The sequence below is a fragment of the Notolepis coatsorum genome, assembly GCF_963971535.1.
Source record: "Notolepis coatsorum genome assembly, chromosome: 7".
Lineage (NCBI taxonomy): Eukaryota > Metazoa > Chordata > Actinopteri > Aulopiformes > Paralepididae > Notolepis > Notolepis coatsorum.
The window spans coordinates 149871449-149897491 of record NC_140171.1 but is presented as its reverse complement, the minus strand read 5'-3'; the positions used below and the strand labels follow the sequence as shown (position 1 = coordinate 149897491).

Here is a 26043-nt window from a genome sequence, read left to right as displayed (position 1 = left end):
TGTCTTGCGGAGCTACAGCAGCCAATAATCCTGAAAGATGAGGAAGCAGTTTCAGCAGTGGTTAGCCTCATACAGGAATGGGTCAACCCATTTGCAGAGAAGCGGGACCTCATTAGAATCTCTACAGCAAAGACAGCCCCCAAGGAGATTGACTCCAACCTGATGAAGGCATATGAGATTGGTGAGCAATGCTATGCAATCTTCAAGGATGAGAGACTGGAGAAAGACCTACCAGCAAAGAAATTCCATGACCCAATGAAAACCAACAGGCTAAAAACATTCAGTGATATGTGTAAGAAGAGATAAGTGAAATCAAGTGGGAGGGCAATCATCTTGAAAGCAAACAGGTCTTTGTTTGGACACATCAAAGTGATGGCACAAGGGCGCAGTCTACATATGGAAGATATCCTTTCTCATCCCCTTGGGCGATTTTCCTGGGCCCTGTCCACAGTCCACACCCAGCGGATTGCTGAGAAAGACAAATAAAGCTACTTTGGCCACGACCTTGCAGAAAAATTTAGCATTAGCATAGCAACTCCCAGGGAACTCTGCTACAGTGGTTGATGGAATGAACTTGGTGATCAAGTTAGAGTGAAAGGTGATCAAGTTACTTTCAGAGATGTTGCCACAACAGTTCTGGGTATGGCTCTGAGGGAAGGCAGTCAGAGTAGCAGAATAGATGTTGTGTTTGACACATACAAGGAGAACTCTATCAAGAACAGTGAAAGATCTCTACGGGGTGAAGAGACTGAGTTGCAAGGTATCACAGGTACACAGATGGTGAGGCAGTGGAGGAGCTTCCTGACCAAAGTCAGTAACAAAACTAGTCTCATTAGCTGTATAGTCGATGAATGGAGGAAGGCAGAGTACAGAGCAAAGCTACAAGACAAGATTCTGTATGCAACTGTGAATGACAAATGTTACAGAATCTCATCTCAGGACAGTGAGGAGGTGTCAGCTCTTCAATGCCAACAAGAAGCAGATGGCCGCCTACTTCTCCATGCTGCCCATGCCACAAAGAGAGGGATACCCATCTGTAGTTATTTGCTCAGAAGACACAGATGTCTTTATCATGTCTTTAGCGTTCTGTGACAAGATTGAGGCCCCATTGTTCCAGATGTGTGGCAGTAAATCCCGTGCAAGGCTTGTGGACACCAGGAAGGTTGCTGCCACTGTTCGCGTAGAGGTGTGTAGGGCTCTCATCGGGTTGCATGCATATACAGGATGTGACACTGTAAGTGCTTTTGCAGGCAAAGGGAAGACAAGTGCCCTACAAATTCTGACCAGCAATTGGCAAAATCAGGACACATTCTCAGAGTTGGGTCAGGAATGGGATCTCTTCCCAGAGCTGAGGGACAAACTAGAGGCATTTACATGTCTCCTGTATGCCCCAAAAGCATCAACCACCAAGGTCAATCAGCTCAGATATCACATTTTCTATGCCAAAAAAGGTGAACTTGAAAGTCATCAACTCCCACCATGCAAGGACTGCTTAACAAAACACGCACAGAAAGCCAACTACCAGGCTGGTATATGGAGAAGATGTTTGGAGAAGGACCCACAAGTGCCAATCCCTGTTGGCAGAAGCCTGAAGATGGAGAGAGAAGAGGAAGCTGAACAGTTGGTGGTGGACTGGATGGAAGGCCAGCCAGCACCCGATGCCGTCCTGGATCTACTGGCCTGTAACTGTCCAAAAATGTGTTGCAAATGGCCTCAGGTGCACTGACATGTGAGAGACTGTGAGAAACAGGCATCCACCTCAGAGAGTGTGGAAAGTTCTGATGAAGATGTGGAAGATGTAAAACAAAGTATGGTAGGTTTTGTATTATTATTATTATTATTATTATTATTATTATTATTATTATTATTATTATTATTATTATTATTATTATTATTATTATTATTATTATTATTATTATTATTATTATTATTATTATTATTATTATTATTATTATATATGTTATTGTTTTTTTACATCTGTACTAGTCTCGGCTCCCAGACCATTGGAGAGCACCGCCAACAGCGCCACGGATAGAGACTTAGAACTGTCTGTACTGAGGGGAGCTTTCCCACCCTCTAACACTGCCAATTGTGTTAGTATGACAACCGGCCAAGCCGGTAGCAACGGCGAGAGCCGGGCTCGATACCAGCACCTCATCTCTACTATTTTTATTATTTGTGTTACTGAAAACTGTAAGCGGAGAGCCTATTGGGATGCTAGATCCTAATGTGAAACACTGTGATTTGCCATACCTTGCTACCTGTCTATCTTTTTTATGCCCGCTTATGCCTGTATTTTTTACTGTTGTGAAGCACTTTGAACTGCAACCTCTGTATGAAAAGTGCTATACAAATAAAGTTATTATTATTATTATTATTATTATTATTATTATTATTATTATTATTATTATTATTATTATTATTATTATTATTATTATTATTATTATTATTATTATTATTATTATTATTATCTCCTGCGTTAGTGGCGAGCGCCTTCAGATTCCTTTATTAAGCCATTTGTGTAAAAACACATTGGTAATTGTTGCAGCATTACAGTGTATGCATTTTTCCTTTCTTTTTTCACAGTAACGACAAACACCAACACAGACACAGGACAAAAAACAGTGCAGTGCAGTGGAGGATTAATCATTTAAATACATATATATATATAAAGTGAAAAGTGCAGAGTTCCAGTAAGGACTAGTGCAGTGCAGTCAGTGTCATTTTGCCAGTGTCACTTGGGGCAGATGGGGGGGGGGGGGGGGGCCTGAGACATTGATCAGCTTGGCAGCTGAGGGGAAGAAGCTCAGTCTGTGACGAGCTTTCACAGCCTTTGGGATCCTCAGCCTCAGGGTGGGAGGGGTCGGCCATGATCTTCCTCGCCCTCTTCAGCGCCCTGGAGTCATGCAGGGACCTGAGGGAGGGCAGGGGACAGCCGATCATCCTCTCCGCGGAGCGAATCACCCGCTGCAGCTTGGCGAGATCTTTTGCCGCTGCAGCGGGGAACCAGGAGATGATGGAGTGGGTGAGGATGGACTCAATGATGGCCGTGTAGAATTGGGCCATCATGGTCCTCGGCAGTTTGTATTTGTTCAACTGCCGAAGGAAGAACATCCTCCCCTGGGCCTTTTTTAGCAGGCCCGTGATGTTGAGCTCCCATTTCAAATCCCGGGAGATGGTCATGCCAAGGAATCGGCATGACTCCACGGAGGCCACCTGAGTGCCTCCCAGTATGATGGGAGGGGGCAGGGCTGCTTTGATGGGAGGGGGCAGGGCTGCCTTGCCCACTGCGCCACTCAACCGCCCTGAGTATACCTTTTTAAATGGTATCATAAATGTTGTATTTCTAATGTATTGTCATCACATTTACAGTTACATTTGTAGTCAAGGAGTAGGAGAACACATTCAGTTGCATTATTATCCATGGGATATTGGTTATAATGGTCATATTGCCTTTTAAATTAAGATTATGTACCAGGTGAGGGTAAAAATATGATGTTTTCCTTCATTGTATCTCCATTTACTCTGGAATGGTAATATATGTGGGTTTACTTTCACTGGATTCATATGTCCTAGCTTGTTACCTATCAAAGGAGACCAGAAACATGCATATAGGCCTTATGGTTCAGGAGCTATCATGATTCATTTGGGGCATGTCAGTTCGGACAGGAGGCCTGAAAAATATGCTTGGTAGTGTTATAAAAGATGTGATAGCACACATTTGGAGGCAACTGCTACATTGCTATCACATCTTTTCTAGCAGTAGGGTGTATACCTTCCCAAAAATCACTATGAAAGTTTGTCCCCCAAGATGGTAACGACCAACCCTACTGGCTCACGGCCTATGAGGGGTGGGTGAAATTATTCCCCGGTTTGCCCCTGCCCCCCCCTCCCCTCAAATATGATTTTGTTTACAAAATGTGTGTTGATTCACTATATTGTTGGGGATACGGTGTAAGCCCTCAGCTACTGCTGGGGTTGTGCTCTTGCTTAGAGAGAGGCAGTTTTCTCTGAAAATTGTCGCTGTTATGTAGACTTAGCAAGGCCTGTGACCAGCACTTGATCGAGGACTTATGTCTTCTCTCATCATAAAAAACGGCGTTCCTCTTGCAGTATTGAGAGTGAACTTTTTGTCTTTTTTATTGTGAAAGAGGGTTGTGTGTATCGTGTTTTCACGTTTAAGTAAACGTGACATTGAGTCCACAACTGGGTTAGGTGTTGGCCTACAGAAGTTTACATGTGTAGCTCTTGTACCAAGGCCTTTGGCCCCTCTCTTTGGTCTGTGTTTTTCTTACTTTAGGGTAAAGGTGTAAAATAATTCAGGTGGCAAGTTCGCACATGAGCCTGAAGCCATGTATAAAGCCAGTTTTTGCACAAACAAGGTTATCATCTGTGGCTGGCGTGCAGAATGTGAAGCTGTTACCCTAACAGGTATAATGCACTTTCATGTAGCGCGCTACGACTGGTGTCATGGCTCTGCTTTTATGTTGCATCGTATCAGGGGTGAGGGGTCATAAGGGGTGGGCTAATAAATCCTTTCCCCCCCTTTACTGATTGGCCGGGTCTCCCTGTCGGCTGAGGGGCAGCGTGTCACAGGGAGGGGGAAGGGGGGGGGGGTTCCCTGGTTCCACTCCATGTTAGGATGGGTGGGTCACAGGATTTCCCCCCGGCCATGGAATTCGTCACTGGGCACGTTTTTCTATTGGCCAGGAGACATCCGTGAGGTTACAGGCTCTGTGCTGCAGACCGCTGTCTTTGTCAAAGTTGGATGATGCGATGCATTCGAAAACTGTTAGTCTTCTGCTCTGCTCTCTATTACAGTGTATATTGGGCCGTTGGCCCAATTATTATTACATGTATCTTTTTCAATTGTTACTCATGTAGAGGTCTCTCTGGGGGAACTTCTGTCCTCCCCTCTTATGTAAGGAGCAGAATTGACGGGGTTGCCCTCAGACGCGTCATATAAGACCTGTGTCTGTGTCTTATTGACCGGCTTCCTGCTGCTCGTCCCAGACAGCATGGAGGGAACGTTGTCTGGTGTTCTTATTAGAATTCACCATTGATGTGTTTCGGGTTCTTGACGTGCATATAGCGCTGGCCCTGGGTGCTTCCAATGTGGAACCACGTTATGGGCCAGCACGCCTTGGTTGCCCAATTCATAGAAACAGCATTTTTTATGCAGGCGACTGGGAAGGAGATTTTTATCTCTACCGAGCGTCAGTACACTAGGTTAGACTCGATGACTCACGTGCATCTCCGGGGGGAGATGACGGAGTAGATCAATACATTGGCGGAGGGGTCTCACGCCCATGAGGTGGGCCACCAGGAGCAGCGCTTTCACGTACTGTCCATCTTGGTGGCGCCCTCTGTGATGTTTTAGATCGACACGCATACCTACCCCCCTCTTAGGACTGGGGATGGCGGCGTGACTAGGACGCAGGACTGGTTCTGGTCGCGCCGGACCAGGTCAGTTAACCCGTTGTCCGCCGGGGCGCAGATCTGCTGTTCTGGTACCCCGAAGGACTTTGTGCTTTTCCGGGGGGAAAATGCCGGGTCGGTCCGGGCTTCGCGGGGATTGATGTCGTGGATGTCTGTCATATGTATGCCACTACGAGTTGCCCATAACAGTGGTGTGCTTGGTCCATACTGTGTTGTACCTTGCGCTGTGTTAGGGGGCCTGGTCCTTCTCCATTTGTTTCACCCCTCCCTCCCTCTGCTGGGCGGTGATTGGAGGGGGCTGTCGGGGTGGTTGCTGTCAACCCCTCTAGGCATACCTGTGTAGGTCCCGGTCCGCCAGGCCCAGGTCCGGACTCGTTCTCGTCGACCTGTTGGCCTGGGTTAACCCTTTGAAAACTGAAACACTTGTACTGCTTGTATAGCCGGTGTATACGCGCAGTTATGTTTCTACGTTTTCTTGGTGGGTTAAGGGAACAACCGCCTCCTGTTAATCTAAACATAGGGAGGTGGTTGGTTCTCCGGTGTGTTGGTAGCAGAGTCGACTCTCGGGTTGAGGCCGGGCTTGACCCCGTCTGCCCGAGAGTATGCCCCCGCATCTTTCATGACGTCTGCCAATTGTGTCGGCCTCTCCTTTGAACCTCGACCCTGCTGGAGGGGTCGGGTTTGTGGAGGTCATGACATGGTGCAGCTCCCCGGTACTGTCTTCCAGGACCTGGTGCCTGTAGTAGCAGTGCTCCAGGCACAGCGCGTTCTGGCCTGTTGCCCGTCTCCCCGGCGCGCCGTTTGGCCCCGCAGTATTGTGGGGGGGTAGCCTCTTGGGGCTTACGGCCATGCCAACCTGGACACGCCCAATCTCGTCAGATCTCGGAAACTAAGCAGGTTCGGCCCTGGTTAGTTCTTGGATGGGAGACCCCCTGGGAATACCAGGTGCAGTAAGCTAGAGTGCCAAGGGGGGAAGGGCATGCCAAGGGGGGAAGGGCCTGCTCTTGATTTGGGCCCTGTCCGATACGCTGGCGATGTGGGGGGTGGTGTCACCAGTGACCGTCTGGTGGGGTCCTGATGCTACGGCATCATTGGCCTCACCAGGCCAACGGGGGGTCCTGGCCCTCAGGTTGTTCCTGGGGCTGGGTCCTCCTCCGCGCTCCGCTGCTACGGCCTTGCCACGGGTTGGGTTCTTGACCTTCGACCCCGTGATGTTGGGGGCTGTGATGGGGGTGTTTTGCTTCCCGTCCGTTCCCTAGTGGCATGTGGGATGCGCGCCTGAGTGGTCGCTGTGTGAAGGTAAGTCCCACGGTCTGCTCACCCTGTGCGTTTTGAGGTGCTAAACCAGTCGGATCCGATTCCCTCCCGTCCTCCTCTAGTAGGGTCCAGGGGGCTTGGGTCCTCCCCGGTTCTGATGGTTGTGGGGGGCCTCAGCGGGTACATCTGTCGAGCTTCCGCTCTGCTCAGCTCTGTGTTCCACTACGAGCAGAGCGTAAGCTATTACGATATATAACATACGGTTATTATATAACCATAGTTATATGAGTATAGCGAGCGCTCTGCTCGGACTCACTGAGGGCCCCGTGGTCTTCGCCTTCGGTGGTGAAAGACTTGGGAAGGAGCTGATGGTGTGGCCACGACCCCGCTTATGTAGAGGAGCGGATGTGGGTGTGGCCAGGTGGATGGGTGTGTGCATGTGGAGAAAATTATTCATTATTAGACTGGATAAAGGGACAGTTCCACTACGAGCAGAGCGCTCGATATACTCATAACTATGGTTATAGAATAACCGTATGTTTCAAGTATTCAAAAAAAAAGTACAACTGATCCAATCTTAGCAATAACATTTTAGAACATGAACAGTTCTTCAGAACATGAACGGTTCTTCAGAACATAAGCTGTCGTAAATCTGGGTGAGGACCTTTGGTCCTCATCGGAACCCTCAGGGGGGTTCTGACTCGCGGCCATGGCCGGGGGCCCCGCCTCTGTAAAGGAGAAGTGCGGCCCTTGGAGCTGGAACCCCTTCTGCATCCCGCTGCCGGGCGGCTGGCGGGGTGCGTGGTAGACAGCGATTTTTCCGCATTATCTACTCACCTTGTGCGTTTTGGGGTAACTGCATATGATTGGTGTCCTTCCCTCCGCTCCTCGTTAGGAGGCACGAGGGGGCCGGACCCCACCCCATGTTTTTCTGATGGTCGTGAAGGGGACCTCAGGGGGTGCATTTGTCGGGGCTATGCACCCTGCTTAGCCCGTTGTCCCATAGGCGAAGCAGAAAAGCGTAGCTAAATGAAATATAACGAAGGTTATCCTATAACCCTAGTTAAATTATTAGCGTAGCTTTTCTGCTTTACACGCAGCCCTGAGGACCCTTGGCTGTGTTTAGTTGAAATTCAGACTCGGAAGGGAGAAGTAGACCGCCACACCTGGGCTTTGAGTGGCCGGAGGTGGGCGTGGTCGGACAGATGGGAGGAGCATGTGAAAAGTTTCATTGGACGCGCACAGGCGCTGAGTGTATCCCATAGGCGAAGCAGAAAAGCTACGCTAATCATATAACTAGGGTTATAGGATAACCTTCGTTTTATCTCCAGGTCTCAGCCCATGAGGTCATTAGGTCATTAGGTCATGAGATATAAATATATAGATAAATGTGTGTGTGTGTGTGTGTGTGTGTGTGTGTGTGTGTGTGTGTGTGTGTGTGTGTGTGTGTGTGTGTGTGTGTGTGTGTGTGTGTGTGTGTGTGTGTGTGTGTGTGTGTGTGTGTGTGTGTGTGTGTGTGTATAAATGCATGAACCTAAATATGCAATTTAACTGATAGATACACAAAATGTATATATGTATGTTAATTTTATTGTGTTGATGTTTCCATTTCTGCTAAATAAGTATGTACATTCTGTTTGGTTTGGTAAACATTGCACTTAGTCTATCAGTGTACTGTATGTGTTATAGGGCAGGTACAATAAGAATTATCTTCTTCCTGTTCCTTTCGGCCATGGAATTTAGTGGAGCATATTAATATGTACTGTTGGACTGTAATAATTCCATGTACGAATAAATAAAAATGAAATGAAATGATTATCCTATAGAAATGCTCAGTGAAATGATTATCCTATAGAAATGCTCAGAGAAACAGTAGAAGGAGGGGAGAGGATCAGGAAACAGCCAATCACACACAAAGATGAGCCCTGCAGCCTCTCCCCAATTAGTCCAATTACATAGTTCCAGCTGTCAATCACTGCAATCACAGTGAATGTCAATGTTCTCAGTGGGGCCTTCACACAACCTGGGGCAAAATGGTAGTTCACAATGCACAGTACAGTCTTAGTCACAAAAACGGTATAAATACGGGGAATGTCCTGTCAACCTGTGACAACGGGTCAGAGGAATGGCTTCGAGAACAAAATAAATGCCCCATTATAAAATTTAAGTGGTAGGGAACTAAGGTAGGAAAGGAATCCGAGTGGTAACTGAAACCCTTTTTTACCCATGCGTAAAAGCACTCACTCATACACTAAGGTTCTCAACCCTGTAGGTTAAGAAGTATTGGGTAGAGAAAACACCGAAACCCTGGAAGATCAGTGAAGGGGTTATGAATTGTAACAACAGCACAGGATACAACAGGCATTCCCTATAGGGAGCTGTAGTGGTTACGGCATTGCCGGTCCACCTCGCCAACCTTGTCTACTGGCGTGGTGCCCCTGGCCTTTAAATCAGCCGTCATTAAACCACTACTTAAAAAACCGAACCTCGACCCTCTAATCTTGAAAAATTACAGACCTATCTCCAATCTTCCATTCCTATCCAAAGTGTTAGAACGGATCGTCGCAACGCAACTTACTGACCATTTATCAAACAATAATCTTAATGAATCATTTCAATCTGGCTTTAGAGCCTTACACTCCACCGAAACGGCGGTTACCAAAGTCACAAATGACTTACTGCTCTCTCTTGACTCAAACCTCACTTCTGTGCTCTTATTGCTTGATCTCAGTGCAGCCTTTGACACTATCGATCACTCGATTCTTCTAGGTCGGCTTGAGAATCATGTTGGCATTCGGGGTCTCGCACTAGCTTGGTTTAAATCCTATTTAACTGATAGAACACACTGCGTGGTCTATAATGATTTAACATCTGAGACCCTCCCAGTGCAATGTGGTGTCCCACAAGGCTCTGTCCTGGGCCCTTTGCTATTTTCGATTTACATGCTACCCCTCGGCGATATCATACGCAAATTTGGCATAAACTTTCATTTTTACGCTGATGACACCCAATTATATATACCTATTAAGCCAAATGATTCCTCCCAACTACAAAACCTTGAGGCCTGCTTGCTTGCCGTCAAAAAATGGATGTCGCAAAACTTTCTACTCCTTAATGCAGATAAAACTGAGATATTAATTGTTGGCCCCCCAAACCACAGAGGCCTGTTTCAGGACATCTCCCTCAACTTTGATACCTGTCATGTATCCCAGAGCTCCACCATAAAAAACCTCGGAGTCATTTTTGATTCCTCCCTCTCATTTAATGCACATATAAAAAATTTCACCAAAATTGCATTCTTCCATCTTCGTAATATCGCAAAAATACGCCCCATTTTAACTCTGGCTGATGCTGAAACCCTGATTCATGCTTTTGTCTCATCACGTCTGGACTACTGTAATGCACTTTTTTCAGGCCTACCTAATTCAAGCATCAAAAATCTTCAACTCGTGCTAAATGCGGCTGCACGGATACTAACTAGAACTAGAAAATTTGATCACATCACACCAGTTTTGTCCGCCCTACACTGGCTTCCTATCCAAGCCCGTTCTGACTTTAAAGTGCTACTCCTCACCTACAAAATTTTTAATGGGCTTGCACCGCTCTATCTATCCGATCTCATCTCCCGATACTCGCCCGCTCGTGCTCTACGCTCACAAAATGCGGGGCTTCTATCGACCCCTAGGGTTAAAAAGAAATCCGCCGGACACAGAGCCTTTGTCTACCGCGCTCCCTACCTGTGGAACAAATTACCTGCCGTCATCAGGGGCGCCTGCTCTGTCGAAGCTTTTAAATCCCTGCTTAAGACTCATCTTTTCTCTCTCTCCTTCAACCTACCCTGATCTCACCTGGTCGGGGACTGACCTTTAGATTAATCTGTGTAGTTTAGTTATGGTACAGGGTACTACATGGTACCACTGGGTAGTTTACTACAGGGTAGTTTAGTTAGGGTACAGGGTACTACATGGTACTACATGGTACTACATGGTACTACATCCTGCTTCTGCTATGCAAGCTGCTTTTCACTGTCGCTCCGTGTTTTTCTACCTATCGCTACCTTAATGATTTATTATAGCCCTTTCAACTCTAAATACTCTGTATGTTAACTCCCAGTTCCTATGGTACTCCTCCAGAACTGTGAATTTATTTATTTAGATTTATGACCGCAGTACTTCACCGAAAGGACGAGTAGCGAGATCTCTCCGTGGGAGGACCGGCGAGATGAAGAAGTCTCCGTCTTATCAGCTACACACAAAGGACTATGTCGGGCACTGCTGAAGTCGAGGATATTTATGAAAGGCGAGAATACTTTATACTTCATTTTGTAGGGGAGCGACGGAAGCTGCCCCGTTTAGGAGAGAGCGACAGACAGCTCTCCTGTATGATATTTCATAAAGACCCCGGTTGTGAAGTGAGTGACCCACCATCACCACCACCACCACCACCATCACCACCACCATCACCACCATCACCACCACCACCATCACCACCACCACCACCATCATCATCATCATCACCACCACCACCAGCTAAGTACCTAGCTTAGCTTCAGCTTAGCCTAACCTGAAAAGAAATAAAGGAAGATGCCGAGACTCGGCTCTCCCACAGAATGTACTAATTGCTTGGAGATGAGAAAGAGGATTGTAGAGCTGGAGGCTCGGGTTTCTACCCTGTACCAAATACAGCAGGATGAGCAACTCATTGACTCTATTTATGAAGCTACTACAAATATAGCCAACAATACCATGATTGAGAACTGGCCTATGCTAGTAACTACAGAACAGCACCACCCAAAAGACGGTCCTTGGCACAACCAAGGAGCTAGACCAAAGCAGTGGATCACCGTCAAGGATAAAAGGAGAAATAAACGATCCAGGACCTCACCCCCGGTACCGCCAGGAAATAGTTTCAACCTACTCTCGGAAACACGCATATCAACACCCAAGGCAAAGAGACATAGAAGCGTAGCTAACAACGCTAACGAAGAAAACAGCGAGCGTAACGGAGCTCACGCTAACGACGCTAATAGCAAGAATACCGGAGCTCACGCTAACACTAGCGAAGCAAACAGCTGGCATGCCGGAGCTCACGCTAATGCTAGCGAAGCACACGCTAACGACGAGACGACGAGGAAAACAGAGCCACTAGCGACACGGCTGGCAAACACGACCCAGACCGAGCGAACGGCTAACAGCGAAGAGACTATCATGCGCCGAGAACGTCGCGGTAGCCAACGCCGAAGGTACGGGACCAGCGTTAACATGCCGGCTACTGAGAAGGCTAACGAGGCTTCACCAAGGCCACAGGACTGTGGAAAGAACCGGCAGACTAGGCCTAGCCAAAAAACAAACGGCCCCAAAACTGTTGGAAAGAAAAATGCTAACCTCACACAGAAAATAGACTGCATACTGATTGGAGATTCCATAACAAGGTATGTGGAGATGGCAAACACAGAAAATATCTGTCTAGACAATACAACTGTGAAAGAGCTAGCCGAAAAACTTCCAACACTAATCAGACCAGGAATAACAAAAATTGTCATTCACTCTGGATCGTTTGACATCCTGCGAAAGAAGACTGGCACAGAGACTTTGAAAGACGATTTCACACGTTTAATGAACACACTAGACAAACATCAGTCTGTGTACACAAACACTGATGTGTCCATCAGTGGACCAATTGCATGCTTTCGCAGAGGACAGGAAGCATTCAGTCGACTCCTAAATTTTAATTCATGGTTAGGGGCTGCATGTCTCGTACACGGCCTGAAATTCATTGACAACTTCAATGTTTTCTGGAATAACCCAGAACGTTTTCAAAGAAATGGCTTCTTCCCAAATCGCTTAGGTTCAAAGCTCCTATCAGCAAACATGCGTCATGCCTTGATGGCCTCCAAGAATATTAAGCTCATACCAGCACGAGAGATAGTCATGAAGGACACAATCTCACCACGAAGTACAGCACAAGACGTCCCGTCCCCGTCCCCGTCCCCCATATCACACAAGGCCATCTCGTCTGATCAAATGTCCCCGAAAGCACAGTGCAGTCAGTACGGTACAGTATAGCACAATTACCATGCCATCTCTCAAAACATACAAGTAATCATAACTAGCCAATGGCATGGTGAAAAATATACGCCACCAATGCGTTTACCTGCTATTAACCTCAGGGCCATCACGGTCAAACCAAAGCAGACCTCCTCTAAAAAAGTCCAACAAATAAAATTAGCTTTCCTAAATGTCAGATCACTGAATAATAAAACATTCTTAGTAAATGATCTGATTAAAGAAAATAACTTAGATTGCATCTGCCTAGTAGAGACATGGCTAAATAATGACACAGCTACATCAATAATGATAGAAGCCTGTCCACCAGACTATAACTTTTTTCAAATACCCAGAAAAAATAAAAGGGGCGGAGGAGTTGCAGCAATCTTCTCCTCAAAACTCTTGTTTAGAATCACAGAACTAGGCGAGTTCATGTCAATGGAATATCTTGCCATTGAACTAAAAACAGAATCAACTATTATTGTCACAATATACCGCCCGCCTAGACACTCACCAATATTTATACAGGAGCTCTCTGAACTGATCTCACTATGTGTTACCGGATATGATAAGGTGATCCTAAATGGAGACCTGAACATCCATTTTAATAAGAAAACAGACTCCAAAACTATGGAACTAAAAAATCTACTGGATAGCTTTGACCTAATACAGCATATAACAAATGCAACTCACCGGCTTGGGAATACACTAGACTTAGTTATAACAACAACTGGGCTAAGCATAACAAATATCTCAATAACTGAATTACCTCTCTCCGACCATCACTGTATATTTTTTGATACTCAAATAACCCTTACTAAAACAAAAAAAGAAATCATAGTTAAAAAGAGGCTCCTAAACGACAAAGCTGAATCAAAGTTCATTGATCTTATCAGACTACATGAACCACACAATCATGACAGCTCTCTAAATGAAATGGTAGAAAATCTCAATGATGCAATGTCATCTATATTAAATTCTGTCGCCCCATTAAAAACGAAAAAGAAGAAAACTAGAGCCTCGCCCTGGTTAAACTATAATACGGTCAACGAAGAAAAAAGGAAATGTCGTGCAGCGGAGCGAAAATGGAGAAAAACAAAAACCACCATATGCTGTGATATATACAAAGATGCTTTAACTGCTTATAATAAAACCATCCGCTTAGCAAGGAAAGATTACTTCTCTAAAATCATTACAGAAAATGCTGGAAACTCCAGAATCCTCTTTTCCACTATTAATGTACTACTCAACACTGCCCCTACACCTCCTCAGTCATCAACGGTTAAGTGTGAAGAACTTGCACTATTCTTTAACAACTAAATAACCTTGATCAGGGCCAGCATTACTCATGATGGAAATAAAGTTGATTGCGGCAAACCGTGCAATGTAACCATGAGAAGTTTCACATGCATCACATTAGATGTACTCTGCAAAACTGTCTCAGAATGTAACTCCTCCACCTCAGACATTGACCCTATACCTACAGCTTTCTTCAAACGGGTATTTAATAGTGTTTCAAGCCCTGTGCTAGATATCATAAACACTTCCCTTAGGACTGGTATTTTCCCGGATGCCTTTAAAACAGCAGTTGTAAAGCCATTACTAAAAAAACCTAACTTGGATAGTAATGAAATTATCGTCCAATATCCAACCTACCATTCATTAGTAAAGTACTTGAAAAGATAGTTTCAGTTCAAATAAATTCCTTTCTTGAAGAAAACAACATCTTAGAAGAATTTCAGTCAGGATTCAGAAAATATCATAGCACTGAAACTGCCCTCACCAAAATAATCAGTGACCTCAGACTAAACTCTGACGAGAATAAGATCTCCATCCTTATCCTGTTAGATCTCAGTGCAGCATTTGATACAATCGATCACGATATTCTAATCGATCGTCTTGAAAACCATGTCGGTTTCTCAGACCATGTGCTGGGCTGGTTTAAAACATACATCAGAGGGAGGAAATTCTATGTTAAACTAGGAGATCACATGTCTGATATATACGACAACAACTATGGAGTTGCACAAGGGAGTTGCTTAGGTCCTTTACTCTTCTCCCTTTACATGTTACCGCTGGGTGATATCATCAGAGAACATAATGTAGATTTCCATAGCTATGCGGATGATACACAACTGTACATATCTGCTGAACCAAATGATACAGCGATTAGCTCCATTACAGACTGCTTACTGGCAATAAATAAATGGATGAGTAAGAACTTCCTGAAACTAAACGAGAACAAAACTGAAATTCTAATTATCGGCTCCAAAACTAAAAAAGAAACATTAATAAAGAACCTGGGGGGACTAACCCCTTGGATCAAATCTGAGGTCACTAGTCTTGGGGTTATCATAGATTCAGAACTGAACTTCAATTCTCATATTAGCAAAGTGACGAAAACATCGTTCTTCCATCTCAGAAATATAGCAAAAGTACGACCATTTATTAATCAGAACGATGCTGAGAAGCTAATTCATGCATTCATATCTAGCCGGTTAGACTACTGTAATGCACTTTTCACAGGTCTCCCTAAGAAAACCACAGAGAGGCTTCAGCTAATCCAAAACTCTGCAGCCCGACTGCTAACTAGAACCAAAAGGAGAGAGCACATTAGTCCAGTCCTAGCCGCTTTACACTGGCTTCCTGTAACATTTAGAATTGACTTTAAGGTCCTTCTCCTTACATACAAAGCTCTAAATGGACAGGGACCTAGCTACATCGCCAACACTCTAATAAATTACACACCAGCAAGAACACTGCGATCATCAGCTGCTGGACTACTAGAGGCTCCCAGAAGCAGTCAAAAGAGGATCGGTAATGCAGCCTTTATCAACTATGCCCCAAAACTATGGAACAAACTACCCCAAAACATCAGGGAAGCCAACTCGCTAGACATCTTTAAAAGACAGCTTAAAACCTATCTCTTTGCTCAGGCATTTCACTGATAGATATCTGCTACCACCTAGTGGCAAGAGGAAACATCAGGGATATCCTGACACAACTTGTATTTATTCTTACCCTGCCTACTCTTTTACACTGCCTATCAAATTCATGTGTCGGTTATTGCACTTTTTACTTCTTACTGATGACTATTTTTAAACTGAATCATTTTAAACTATTCTTATTATTTGCTAGATCCAAATGTGAAACACTGATTATTTATGACTATTTTTAAACTGAATCATTTTATTCTTATTATTTGCTAGATCCAAATGTGAAACACTGTGATTATTTGTTCATGAATTACAGGAGTATTACTGAATAGAGAGCCTATTAGGATGCTAGATCCTAATGTGAAACACTGTGATTTGCTATGCTCGCTCATGCCTGTATTTTTTATGTCCGTTCTATTTTATAATTTTTTGACTATTTTTAAACTGAATCATTTTAAACTATTTTTACTATTTGTGTTACTGAAAACTGTAAGCGGAGAGCCTATTGGGATGCTAGATCCTAATGTGAAACACTGTGATTCTACCTGTCTATCTTTTTATGCTCGCTTATGCCTGTATTTTTTGCTGTTGTGAAGCACTTTGAACTGCAACCTCTGTATGAAAAGTGCTATACAAATAAAGTTATTATTATTATTATTATTATTATTACATGGTACTACATGGCACTACAGGGTACTACATGGCTCTATGTGGCTCTACATGGCACTACAGGGTACCACAGGGCACTACAGGGTACTACATGACACTACAGGGTACTACAGGGTACTACAGGGTACTACATGGCACTACAGGGTACTATAGGGTACTACATGGCACTACGGGGTACTACATGGCACTACAGGGTACTACATGTCTGCTCCTTTGCAGCACCACAAACATGGGAACTCTCTAACTCTTTCCCCCCCCCCCCCCCCCTCCCCCTTCTCTCTGAGTGCCCGTCTCCTGGCGCTGACTAAGGTGATGGATGTCTCGGGGTCTTGGCCAAGATTGTAGTGACTGCTCTACATGCACCTCCGAGGCCTTGGATCAGTTATTCACCGCCGTCTGTCCGTGGTCCTGTCAACTGATTAACAGTATCAACAGACTGTTAACAGATTAACAGTCAACGCGGTTTCATTGCTGGGTTAAGTACTTCTATTCTATTCACATAATACGCCTACTTCATATATCTACTCCATTCACATATATGCCTACCACTTGTATCTATTGCTATGTCCGCCTACTACAATCTCATGAGCTGTCTAACGCCTGTCCCGTCTCCCTGTCTCCCTATGACTTGCTGTCCTGGAGTGTTGACCGGAGTGTTGGACGTCCCGTGACGAAGGCCGGGAGGTTGCGACCCCCTCTGCGTGCCCCCCTGTCTCCGGAGGTCTCGTAGTGGTGACCGGAGTGCCGGATGTCCCGCGATGACGTCGGGGAGTTCGCGACCCTCTCTGCGCCGCCCCCTATCTCCCTGTCTCCGGCTGTCCCTGAGCAACGACCGGAGTGTTAAATGTCCCTTGACTAAGACGGGGAGGACGTGACCCTCTTTGCGCCGCCCCTGTGCCTCAAATAGATTCGCTATCAGCTCTATCTTTAATCTTTCAAGATTTTCAGTTGCTATCGCTATTAGCTCTATCTTTAATTTTTCAAAATGTACAGTTGCTATTGCATGCACTCATCTGTGTTCCACTACACACATGAGTGCATGCTTACCAACTGTCCGTCTGCAACACTACTATCACCAACATCTAAGAAGGGAGATCCCCCCTTGAATGGCCCTTCTAAGGTTTCTCTCCTCCACACTGCCTGTGGAGCTTTTTTTCCCCTATTGTTAGGTTTTAGTGAGTTTTTCCTTACCTTCGCGTGGGGTATGTCTGGGAGTGCTTGCATTCTTTCATTTATTTGTATTCATCTAAAAATGTTTGGACCTTATGGTGTTCTTGTTCTGTTCTTGACTTATTGTTATGTTTTCTTCTTGACTTGTTTAAAGAAGATCTGTACGGCCCATGGGGACATTAACGTGTGTTGTCGGGCCCTATAAATAAATTTGATTTATGATTTGATTTGATTTATTTCCCCATTGCCCATTTCTAAATCGTCTCGTTTAAAACAATTAAAGGATGAACATTTGCATGGTGTACCTTTCTGTGTGTATTCATCCACAATCTATAGCTCAACATGAAAATATTCGCAATTAATCGTAAAATAATTACGTCGAATTTGATTTCAACCAGAAATGCTTAAACAATAATGTTTTGTGCAAAAATGGAAAGCTTTCCAATGTCCATGAGGCAGAATTGTTACAATAGCCGATAATCCATTTTCCCAATGATAAATCCCTGTACGGGTGGACCTCGCGGGCGGTCCAATGTGATGTCAAACTACACCTCCCTATTGGGAACATGTCCAATTGGTAAAACCTGATAAAAGGGTAGAGTATGTCCTCCACTGAAACCCTCTGAGAGGCAGAGCAGGCAGCTCCTTCATTTATTTTTATTTCTTTATTTCGCACCATTTCAGCAAAACAGTAAAAAAAACGAAACATTGATCATGACAGAAAGTGTATATAAAGGTGCAGAGTAGAGGCAAGAGACCCATGGGCCTATATGGGGCCTCAACATCATCGGATAAAAAAAACACAAAAACAAAAGTAAAGTGAAATAAGTTCATAAAACTATTTTCATAATATTAAGATAATAATATGATAATAATTATAATAACAATAATAATCAAAGTAATAATAATAACTAAAACAACAACATTAATAATTAGTCTAAACAAATGAACATAATTAACATTTTCATCCTCCACTGAAACCCTCCGAGAGGCAGAGCAGCTACTTCATGCGTCTGCCCTGCCTGGGTGTAACGGACAGCCGATGCTTCATACCACATGGCCCTTAATATGTATATTATACTGTATATGAGGCTGGACAGCACAACACCGTCAACAATACTTCCGGATGAGTGCAGAGAAGATGCAACTGCCTTCCCTGTCCCTCACCGGTACAAGGTGTTTTGATTTTTAAATGTACTGGATGCTCCACGCCCAGCGTGATAGAGTTGGTCTCTATCATGGGTAAGTAATATAACGTCATCGATTTATAGCGTAAACGCTTAATGAATGAATGACTGAAAAGTTTATTTTTGAACATATAATTCTCCATTTCCTCCAAACAAATCACGGTATCTTGTTCCTTCAAACCAAACAATCATAACAACAAATTAAAAAACATTAAAAAAAAACATTAAAAAAAAAACATAAAAAGGAATTATAAACAAAAGGTCAAGAGCAATGTGTTTGGTTAGCAGACATGTCCAAAAAAGGAGTAGAGGGAAGCTAAGCTTATTGATCCCTACCCCGTAAACGCTTGTTATGTGTTCCTGCTGTACATGAATGTACACTTGTTCTTGGCTGCAGAATCCCTGGTAGTCATGACGATAATGGTACACGTCGTCTCTGCCACAGTAACGTCCTGCTTCCTGCTGCTTATCCAATAACAGACAGAGTGATGGGCCCTCCGCCGGCGGTAATGCAGTTAGCGTCTCTCTCTGCACGGTCAAGGCAGCAGGAGACCTCTAGAAGCAGGGGAAGAGTTATCTGGTGTACTACATACCCATATCAAACATGTTTTTTCATACTGAAGGTATATTTTTTGTATATATAGTGTATTAAAGGTATGTTTCTACCCATATAAAGCACATACATATCGCCATGCAGTTCACATACATGGTACTGTATAGCAGTGGCGTCCTTTCACTAAAAGGCAAGGTATGGCGAGGAGGGGGGGGGGGCTGAAGGGGGGGGGACACTTTTGGTGAGTTGTTTCTATACAATTCAGTTATATGACATTTAGGTATGACACAGGACTACACAAGCATTTTTAGTATAGAAATGTGTCAACAGACTAAAGCAGGGAACCACAATATTTTGCATACGAATTATGCAGAATGTAATATCATAACTGTCTATTACTTTTCTTGCAATTGAGCCAATTTTCCTTAGGTACGGTTTTGAGGTGTGTGTTCAACAGAATGTAGTATCAAAAACACATTCACAAAAAGTGTGGGTTACTGAATGCTGAACTGCACTGTTATAATCACTAAGCCAGACCTTACCTGTGTCCCTGTATCACTTGTCTCTGCTGCCCTCTGATAAAAAAAATTCCCTATGTCCATTTTCCTTTTTTTTGGGCATATTTCAGTTAGTCACAGCAAAAGTCACCTAGTAAAAGTGAGATAATTGACAATATCAAAACATGCTAGGGCTGTACCGAATAGTTCGATTAGTATATATAGTTTTTTTTTTTTTTTTTGCCAAGGTATGGCGAGTGCCATACCTTGCCATACCAAATGGACGCCCCTGCTGTATAGATAAGGCCAAACACTATAGTAATATATCTTATTCAGGGAAAACATCAGATGACATATTCCAAGTAAAAAATTTGTATATTCTGCCATACTGAAAGTATGTATAAAGTACATTTCTAGTATATAATGTGTAGTCACCAATATGCTGTAAGTGTAATCCAAGTACGCTTACTGAGATGTTTACCAAACTCTTTTGGTGAGCAAAATTTATCAAAAGTATAACTTCAATATATTTAAGTACAACATTGAACACTAAGTACAGCTTAAGTGGTTTCAATGTAACACAAATTGTGTATACTTAGTTTGAGTACAAAGTATACTTTCATAAAAAACTTAATTATGCTTTCTTTTTTACTTGGGTAACCATAAGTTTACCAGCTGCTATTTACTCATGTCAACTTTATTTTAGTTTGTTCCAAAGTGCTTTACATGAAACACGAGGACCAGAAAATAAAGAAAAACAGGATTGGAAAGACATCATCAAAGACAAAGGATTGGAAAGACATCAAAGAAAGGATTGGAAAGACATCATCAAAGACAAAGGATTGGAAAGACATCATCAAAGACAAAGGATTGGAAAGACATCATCAAAGACAAAGGATTGGAAATAGATAATCAAAGACAAAGGATTGGAAAGACATCATCAAAGACAACGGATTGGAAATAGATCATCAAAGACAAAGGATCATCAAAGACACATTTAAAAGTCAATAGGTGTTTTTTTCCCAATGGATTCCGCAGATCTTTATGAGGAAGGTTATTCCACACAGTCAGGGCTGCAGCAGCAAATGTGTGATCAGTACATTATAAGCTACAGTAGACAGAGGGACGGCAACGAGCCCCTGATCAGGGGCCCTGAGGGCCTCATGGGGGAGGTATGGACATTTAGAAGAAGCACTTGGAGCTTCAATCAATTGATTGATTGAAAATGTTATTAACAGATTGCAGAATGGGTACAATACAGTACAGCCCAATACACACAATTGTTAAGGGGATGCAGACCAGAGAAAGACTTTCGTCTTGTTTACATCAGGGTCCCCCATTTTCAATGCATCATAACATAATGACATACATGACATACAGGTAGACAGTACTGTTACATCTAGACATTTATGACATACCAGATCTACAAATATACAGTACTGTTTATGTGTACAAAAGGAGTCTAAAAAGAGAGTACATACATTTGAGGGGGAAGAAACTGTACATTGGAGGAGGTTGGGTAGGTGGGGTGGGGGGGGGGGGGGGGTTGGGTAGGTGGGGTGGGAAACTGTACATTGGAGGTGGGTGGGGGGGTTGGGTAGGCGCAATTTTCACAATTTGGGTCATGATATTCACAGATTAACTCAGCAAAATCCTGGTGGGTCTGACAAATAATTCTAACTCACACAAGAGTGCAAATACAAGTTTGAAATTGTAAAATTAAAATGAGACGATTTGTGTGAATGTGTGGTTGCGGCCAAAGCACAGCCGACCCCTTAGAACCGGACCTGTTAGAACCCTGTCTGAACCGGACCTGTTAGAACCCTGTCTGAACCGGACCTGTTAGAACCGTCTGAACCGGACCTGTTAGAACCCTGTCTGAACCGGACCTGTTAGAACCCTGTCTGAACCGGACTGTTAGAACCGTCTGAACCGGACCTGTTAGAACCCTGTCTGTACCGGACCTGTTAGAACCCTGTCTGTACCGGACCTGTTAGAACCGTCTGAACCGGACCTGTTAGAAGCCTGTCTGTACCGGACCTGTTAGAACCCTGTCTGTACCGGACCTGTTGGAACCGTCTGAACCGGACATGTTAGAACCCTGTCTGAACCGGAACTGTTAGAACCCTGTCTGAACCGGACCTGTTAGAACCGTCTGTACCGGACCTGTTAGAACCCTGTCTGTACCGGACCTGTTAGAACCATCTGAACCGGACCTGTTAGAAGCCTGTCTGTACCGCTGAACCGGACCTGTTAGAACCCTGTCTGAACCGGACCTGTTAGAACCCCTGAACCGGACCTGTTAGAACCCTGTCTGAACCGGACCTGTTAGAACCGTCTGAACCGGACCTGTTAGAACCCTGTCTGTACGACCAACAGTTCATGAGAAGAAAACATTAACCTTCTTACTGTCCTCTACTGTCATGCACTCTTCCTACTATACTAATACTAACATACACTCAACTAACATTTTAACACTTTGATGAACATTGTTACTCAGCTGAAAGAGCTGTACCCTTCCTGCTGACTTGTCGTACAAAACGTATAAGTCGCTTTGGATAAAATGACTAAATGTAAATGAGACATGAAAAGGGGCAAGGCAGTGTGTGTGTGTTTTACAGTATGTGTGTGAGTTGAGCAGAGACAGACTGCAGTGTGTGTGTGTGTGTGTGTGTGTGTGTGTGTGTGTGTGTGTGTGTGTGTGTGTGTGTGTGTGTGTGTGTGTGTGTGTGTGTGTCTTTTTAAATGTGCTTCTGACCTGCCTGTGACCTGGCTCAGTCAGGGGAACGAACTAGGCCAATTTTCTGAATTTATACATGTTATTCCTCTGATCTAAGATAATACAAAATAAAATATTAGTGAAAATGAGTGTAACGCCCCCCCCCCCCCCTCCATTGTGTTGGCTTCCTCTGCTCTGGCTGGCGGAGCAGAGCTGGAGAAGACTCGTCGGGCTTGTTGGGGCACCCCTGGCCCGGTGAGAGGCTGCCTCTGGTCTCTGGCGAACTCCCCACATATCTGGTTCCTTTGTTTGATTGTTTGGTGCTTTGGTTTTACACTTACAACACTACTCATGCTGCACATACACCACATCCACACACTGATACTCATATATATTGGCTGCTGACCAGTTTAATTATAATAAATTCTTTGTTATTTCTCAAATTGTGCCTGTGTCTCCCCATTCTTGTTGCGAGCTTGAGCCAGTTCGTAACATTAGCAACTCTCCCAAATGCAAAAACTTTGAGTACTACTACAACTCAAACCTGTGATGTTATCAAGTATACATTCTGAAGCTGCTCCATAGAAAATGAATTGGGAAAGATTTTGGGAAATTGTGAATAAATTAGTTATCTTCCCTTTCTTTATAGGAAAGACTGGCTGAGGAACGTGGGGAGTCCCAGCTCACGCATCGACCGCGCCGTCTTCTCCAAGGAGAGGGATATCTCCAAAATGGAGCTCGATGGTTTCTGCACTCAATACTGAACAGAAATGGAAGAACAAGTGCCTGTAGTTTTACTACAGTGACCTCTAATGTCTTGAAACGGTGACTTAGCTGCACTGTTCATTGAAACGTAACAGTTTGACACTGTTAACATTAGCTATAATGATCTGAGGCTTTGATTTAAGGCTTTGTAAATGTACCATCTTTGATTAAGGCCTTGTCCAGACGAAAACGATTTTGATCTTTTTCATTTTCATTTCGTTTTCATTTAAAAAAAGGTTTCCGTAAAAACGAAATCGTCTCAAGAAATAAGTGCGTGCCACAAATTTACAAAATAAATGTCTTTCCTGTTTTAGACGTCGCTCTTTTATTTTGACACCCCATGACCGGAAGTGTTATCGTTGTCTGTTATCGTCCGGTTCTGTGATTTTGAGCTAACGTAACGTTAGTTTCCAAAGGAGTGGAGAGAGAGAGACCGCAGCTCAAACTACCTGTGTTGTATTAAAGTAATTGATTGATGTTTAACTTGTCCCTGTGTCCAGTCATTTCGACTAGCAAACGTTGTCTGTATTTAACGTTACCTCAGGATACCACTGTCTATTGCAGCGGTTCTCAACAGGGGTGCCGCGGCCAGGGGTGCCAGGGGTGCCTTGAGATAAAAAAATTAAATTAAAAATTATTATTATTTTTGGATTACATAAAATGATCACTAAAGTGCTATTTGTTGCAGCTGCACTGTTTTCCATGAAAATACCATATTTGGATAAGTTTGACCATTTCTCAAAATCTGAAAATCATTATTTAATAAAACACAGAAAAGGATCACCAAGTTACTCTGGATAAAAAAAAACTTTACAGAGAACATTGAGACAAAGCTTCCTGACACATCTCCATCCAAACTCTTGGAAGAACTCATTGAAATCTCATCTGATACCACCTTGAGAGCTAGTTTCAGAGTGTGGTGCTGAGTACCAAGTATCTCATGATGCAGCAGTTAAGGTGTTGATACCATTCAGCACCACATATCTGTGTGAAGCTGGCTTTTCATCCATGACAGCTCTGAAAACAAAATATAGGGCCAAGTTGAGCCTTGAGGATGACATGCGTGTTGCCTTGTCAAAGATCTCCCCACGTATTGACCGTATTATTAGCCAGCAGCAGCAGACCTCGCATTGAGCTAGAAATGTCCACTGAGTGAACGAGTGCTTATTTTCTGTATTTATTTATATTTTTTGAGAAATGGTAACTTGGTGATCCTTTTCTGTATTTAAAAAAAAATACATGATTTTCTGTTTTTGAAAAATTTTCAAACTTATCCAAATATGCAATTTTTATGGAGAACAGTGCAGCTGCAACAGATAGCACTTTAGTGATCCTTTTCTGTAATTTTATTTAAAGAAATATGCTATTTGATTTACTACTACAAGCAGTGTAATGTCAACAGTACTAAGCCATTTAGACCTGAAACACCTGTTAATAATGCATTATATAGCCTGCATTTACACACAAATGTGTTTCCCGGTTTCTTAAATACACATTATTTTGAAAGCAAGCACTTTTGTCATCATTGTAGCAAAAAAGACAGGCCCGGAAAAGTCTTTATCGTATGTAGGGGTGCCCTGGAATATTTTATTGAACACAGGGGTGCCTTGGCAGCAGAAAGGTTGAGAACCCCTGGGACTCTATTGTATTTAGTTGGTTAGCTATTTAGCTAATGTTGATAGCATTTTGAATAGCATCAACGCTAGCTGGCTGGCTACAGCTCAACACCAGCCATGGGAATACTATTTACTAAATTATGGAGGCTTTTTGATCGTCAAGGTACTCCTGACATTCGTTCTAATATTTGATAGCTAATATTAGCGCTAACGCTAGCTAACAGCCAAATTTATGTTTTCAGATGCTGACCCTTGTGTTAGCCTGGCTTTACTGTGTCATTGAGATCTGCTTCACTCGCAGTCTACCTGGTGAAGACATGCATTCAATAGGTAATTATCTTGACATGGCCTACTCTATTACAAATGAGTTGCGATTTGTGAATGATTAATAATGAATTCATGACACTGATTAAGTTGTTTAACAAAATTATATATTGCATTTAATTTGTGCTGAGAATGTTACTTGGGAGATTATCCGTGTAAACCCCCAAATTGGGAATGATATTATAAGTAAGGACGGGTTGGAAAGGTTATTTCCAGACTGTCACCCACTATAGATGACTAATTATGCCTACAATTCAAATTAGTAACATAATCTATACTGGAAAACCGAAACTAGTCATATCATCTGATTAATGTTAGGTTTAGCTTTTGGATAGTTTTGCTGCCAAACAAACAATAATATGCCAATATACAGACTGGAATTTGAAAATACAGGTTATACAACATCACGCTCTCATATTTCGGTACAGAGAGAAGCATTGCGTCTTTGATGCTAAAAAGGGATTGTGGTCCACATTTGATTGCTGTGGTTACTTCCTCTTTCAGTTAGTTGACTCAAAGTTAGAAGAGTCACCACCCTTCTCTCCCTTGCCCCCCGGTACCTAGCTGACCTCCTCCATCCCTACAACCCCCGGAGGCTGCGGTCCTCTGACTCCGGTCTCCTCTCCAATGTCTCCATCCCCACCAACAACCTGCACCCAGAGCCTTCTGTGTTGCCGCTCCCACCCTCTGGAACTCCCTCCCTCCAGACAATTATTATACATGCTATCATACAGGGTTATATGGGTTATATGCAGGTGTATACGTAGGTAGGATTTTGCAATATGTACACAGTACAGCACTGTTATATGGTATGGTGGGGGGGGGGGGGGCTGTCAACGTGGCACAGAGTTCAAAGAGATGAGC

The 26043-nt window shown here is 43.7% G+C and overlaps 1 protein-coding gene across 1 annotated transcript in view; it reads left to right on the top strand.

Moving 5' to 3' along the window:
• Window positions 1-23238, top strand: part of acyp2 (acylphosphatase 2, muscle type) — a gene marked incomplete at both ends in the record, with an annotated part of 71261 nt that extends 48023 nt beyond the window's left edge. Inside the window, one exon of the mRNA XM_084318525.1 lies at window positions 23124-23238. Within this exon, the coding sequence (XP_084174651.1) occupies window positions 23124-23238 (115 nt within the window). The remainder of the gene's footprint in view (window positions 1-23123) is intronic.
• Window positions 23239-26043: the final 2805 nt, after the last annotated feature.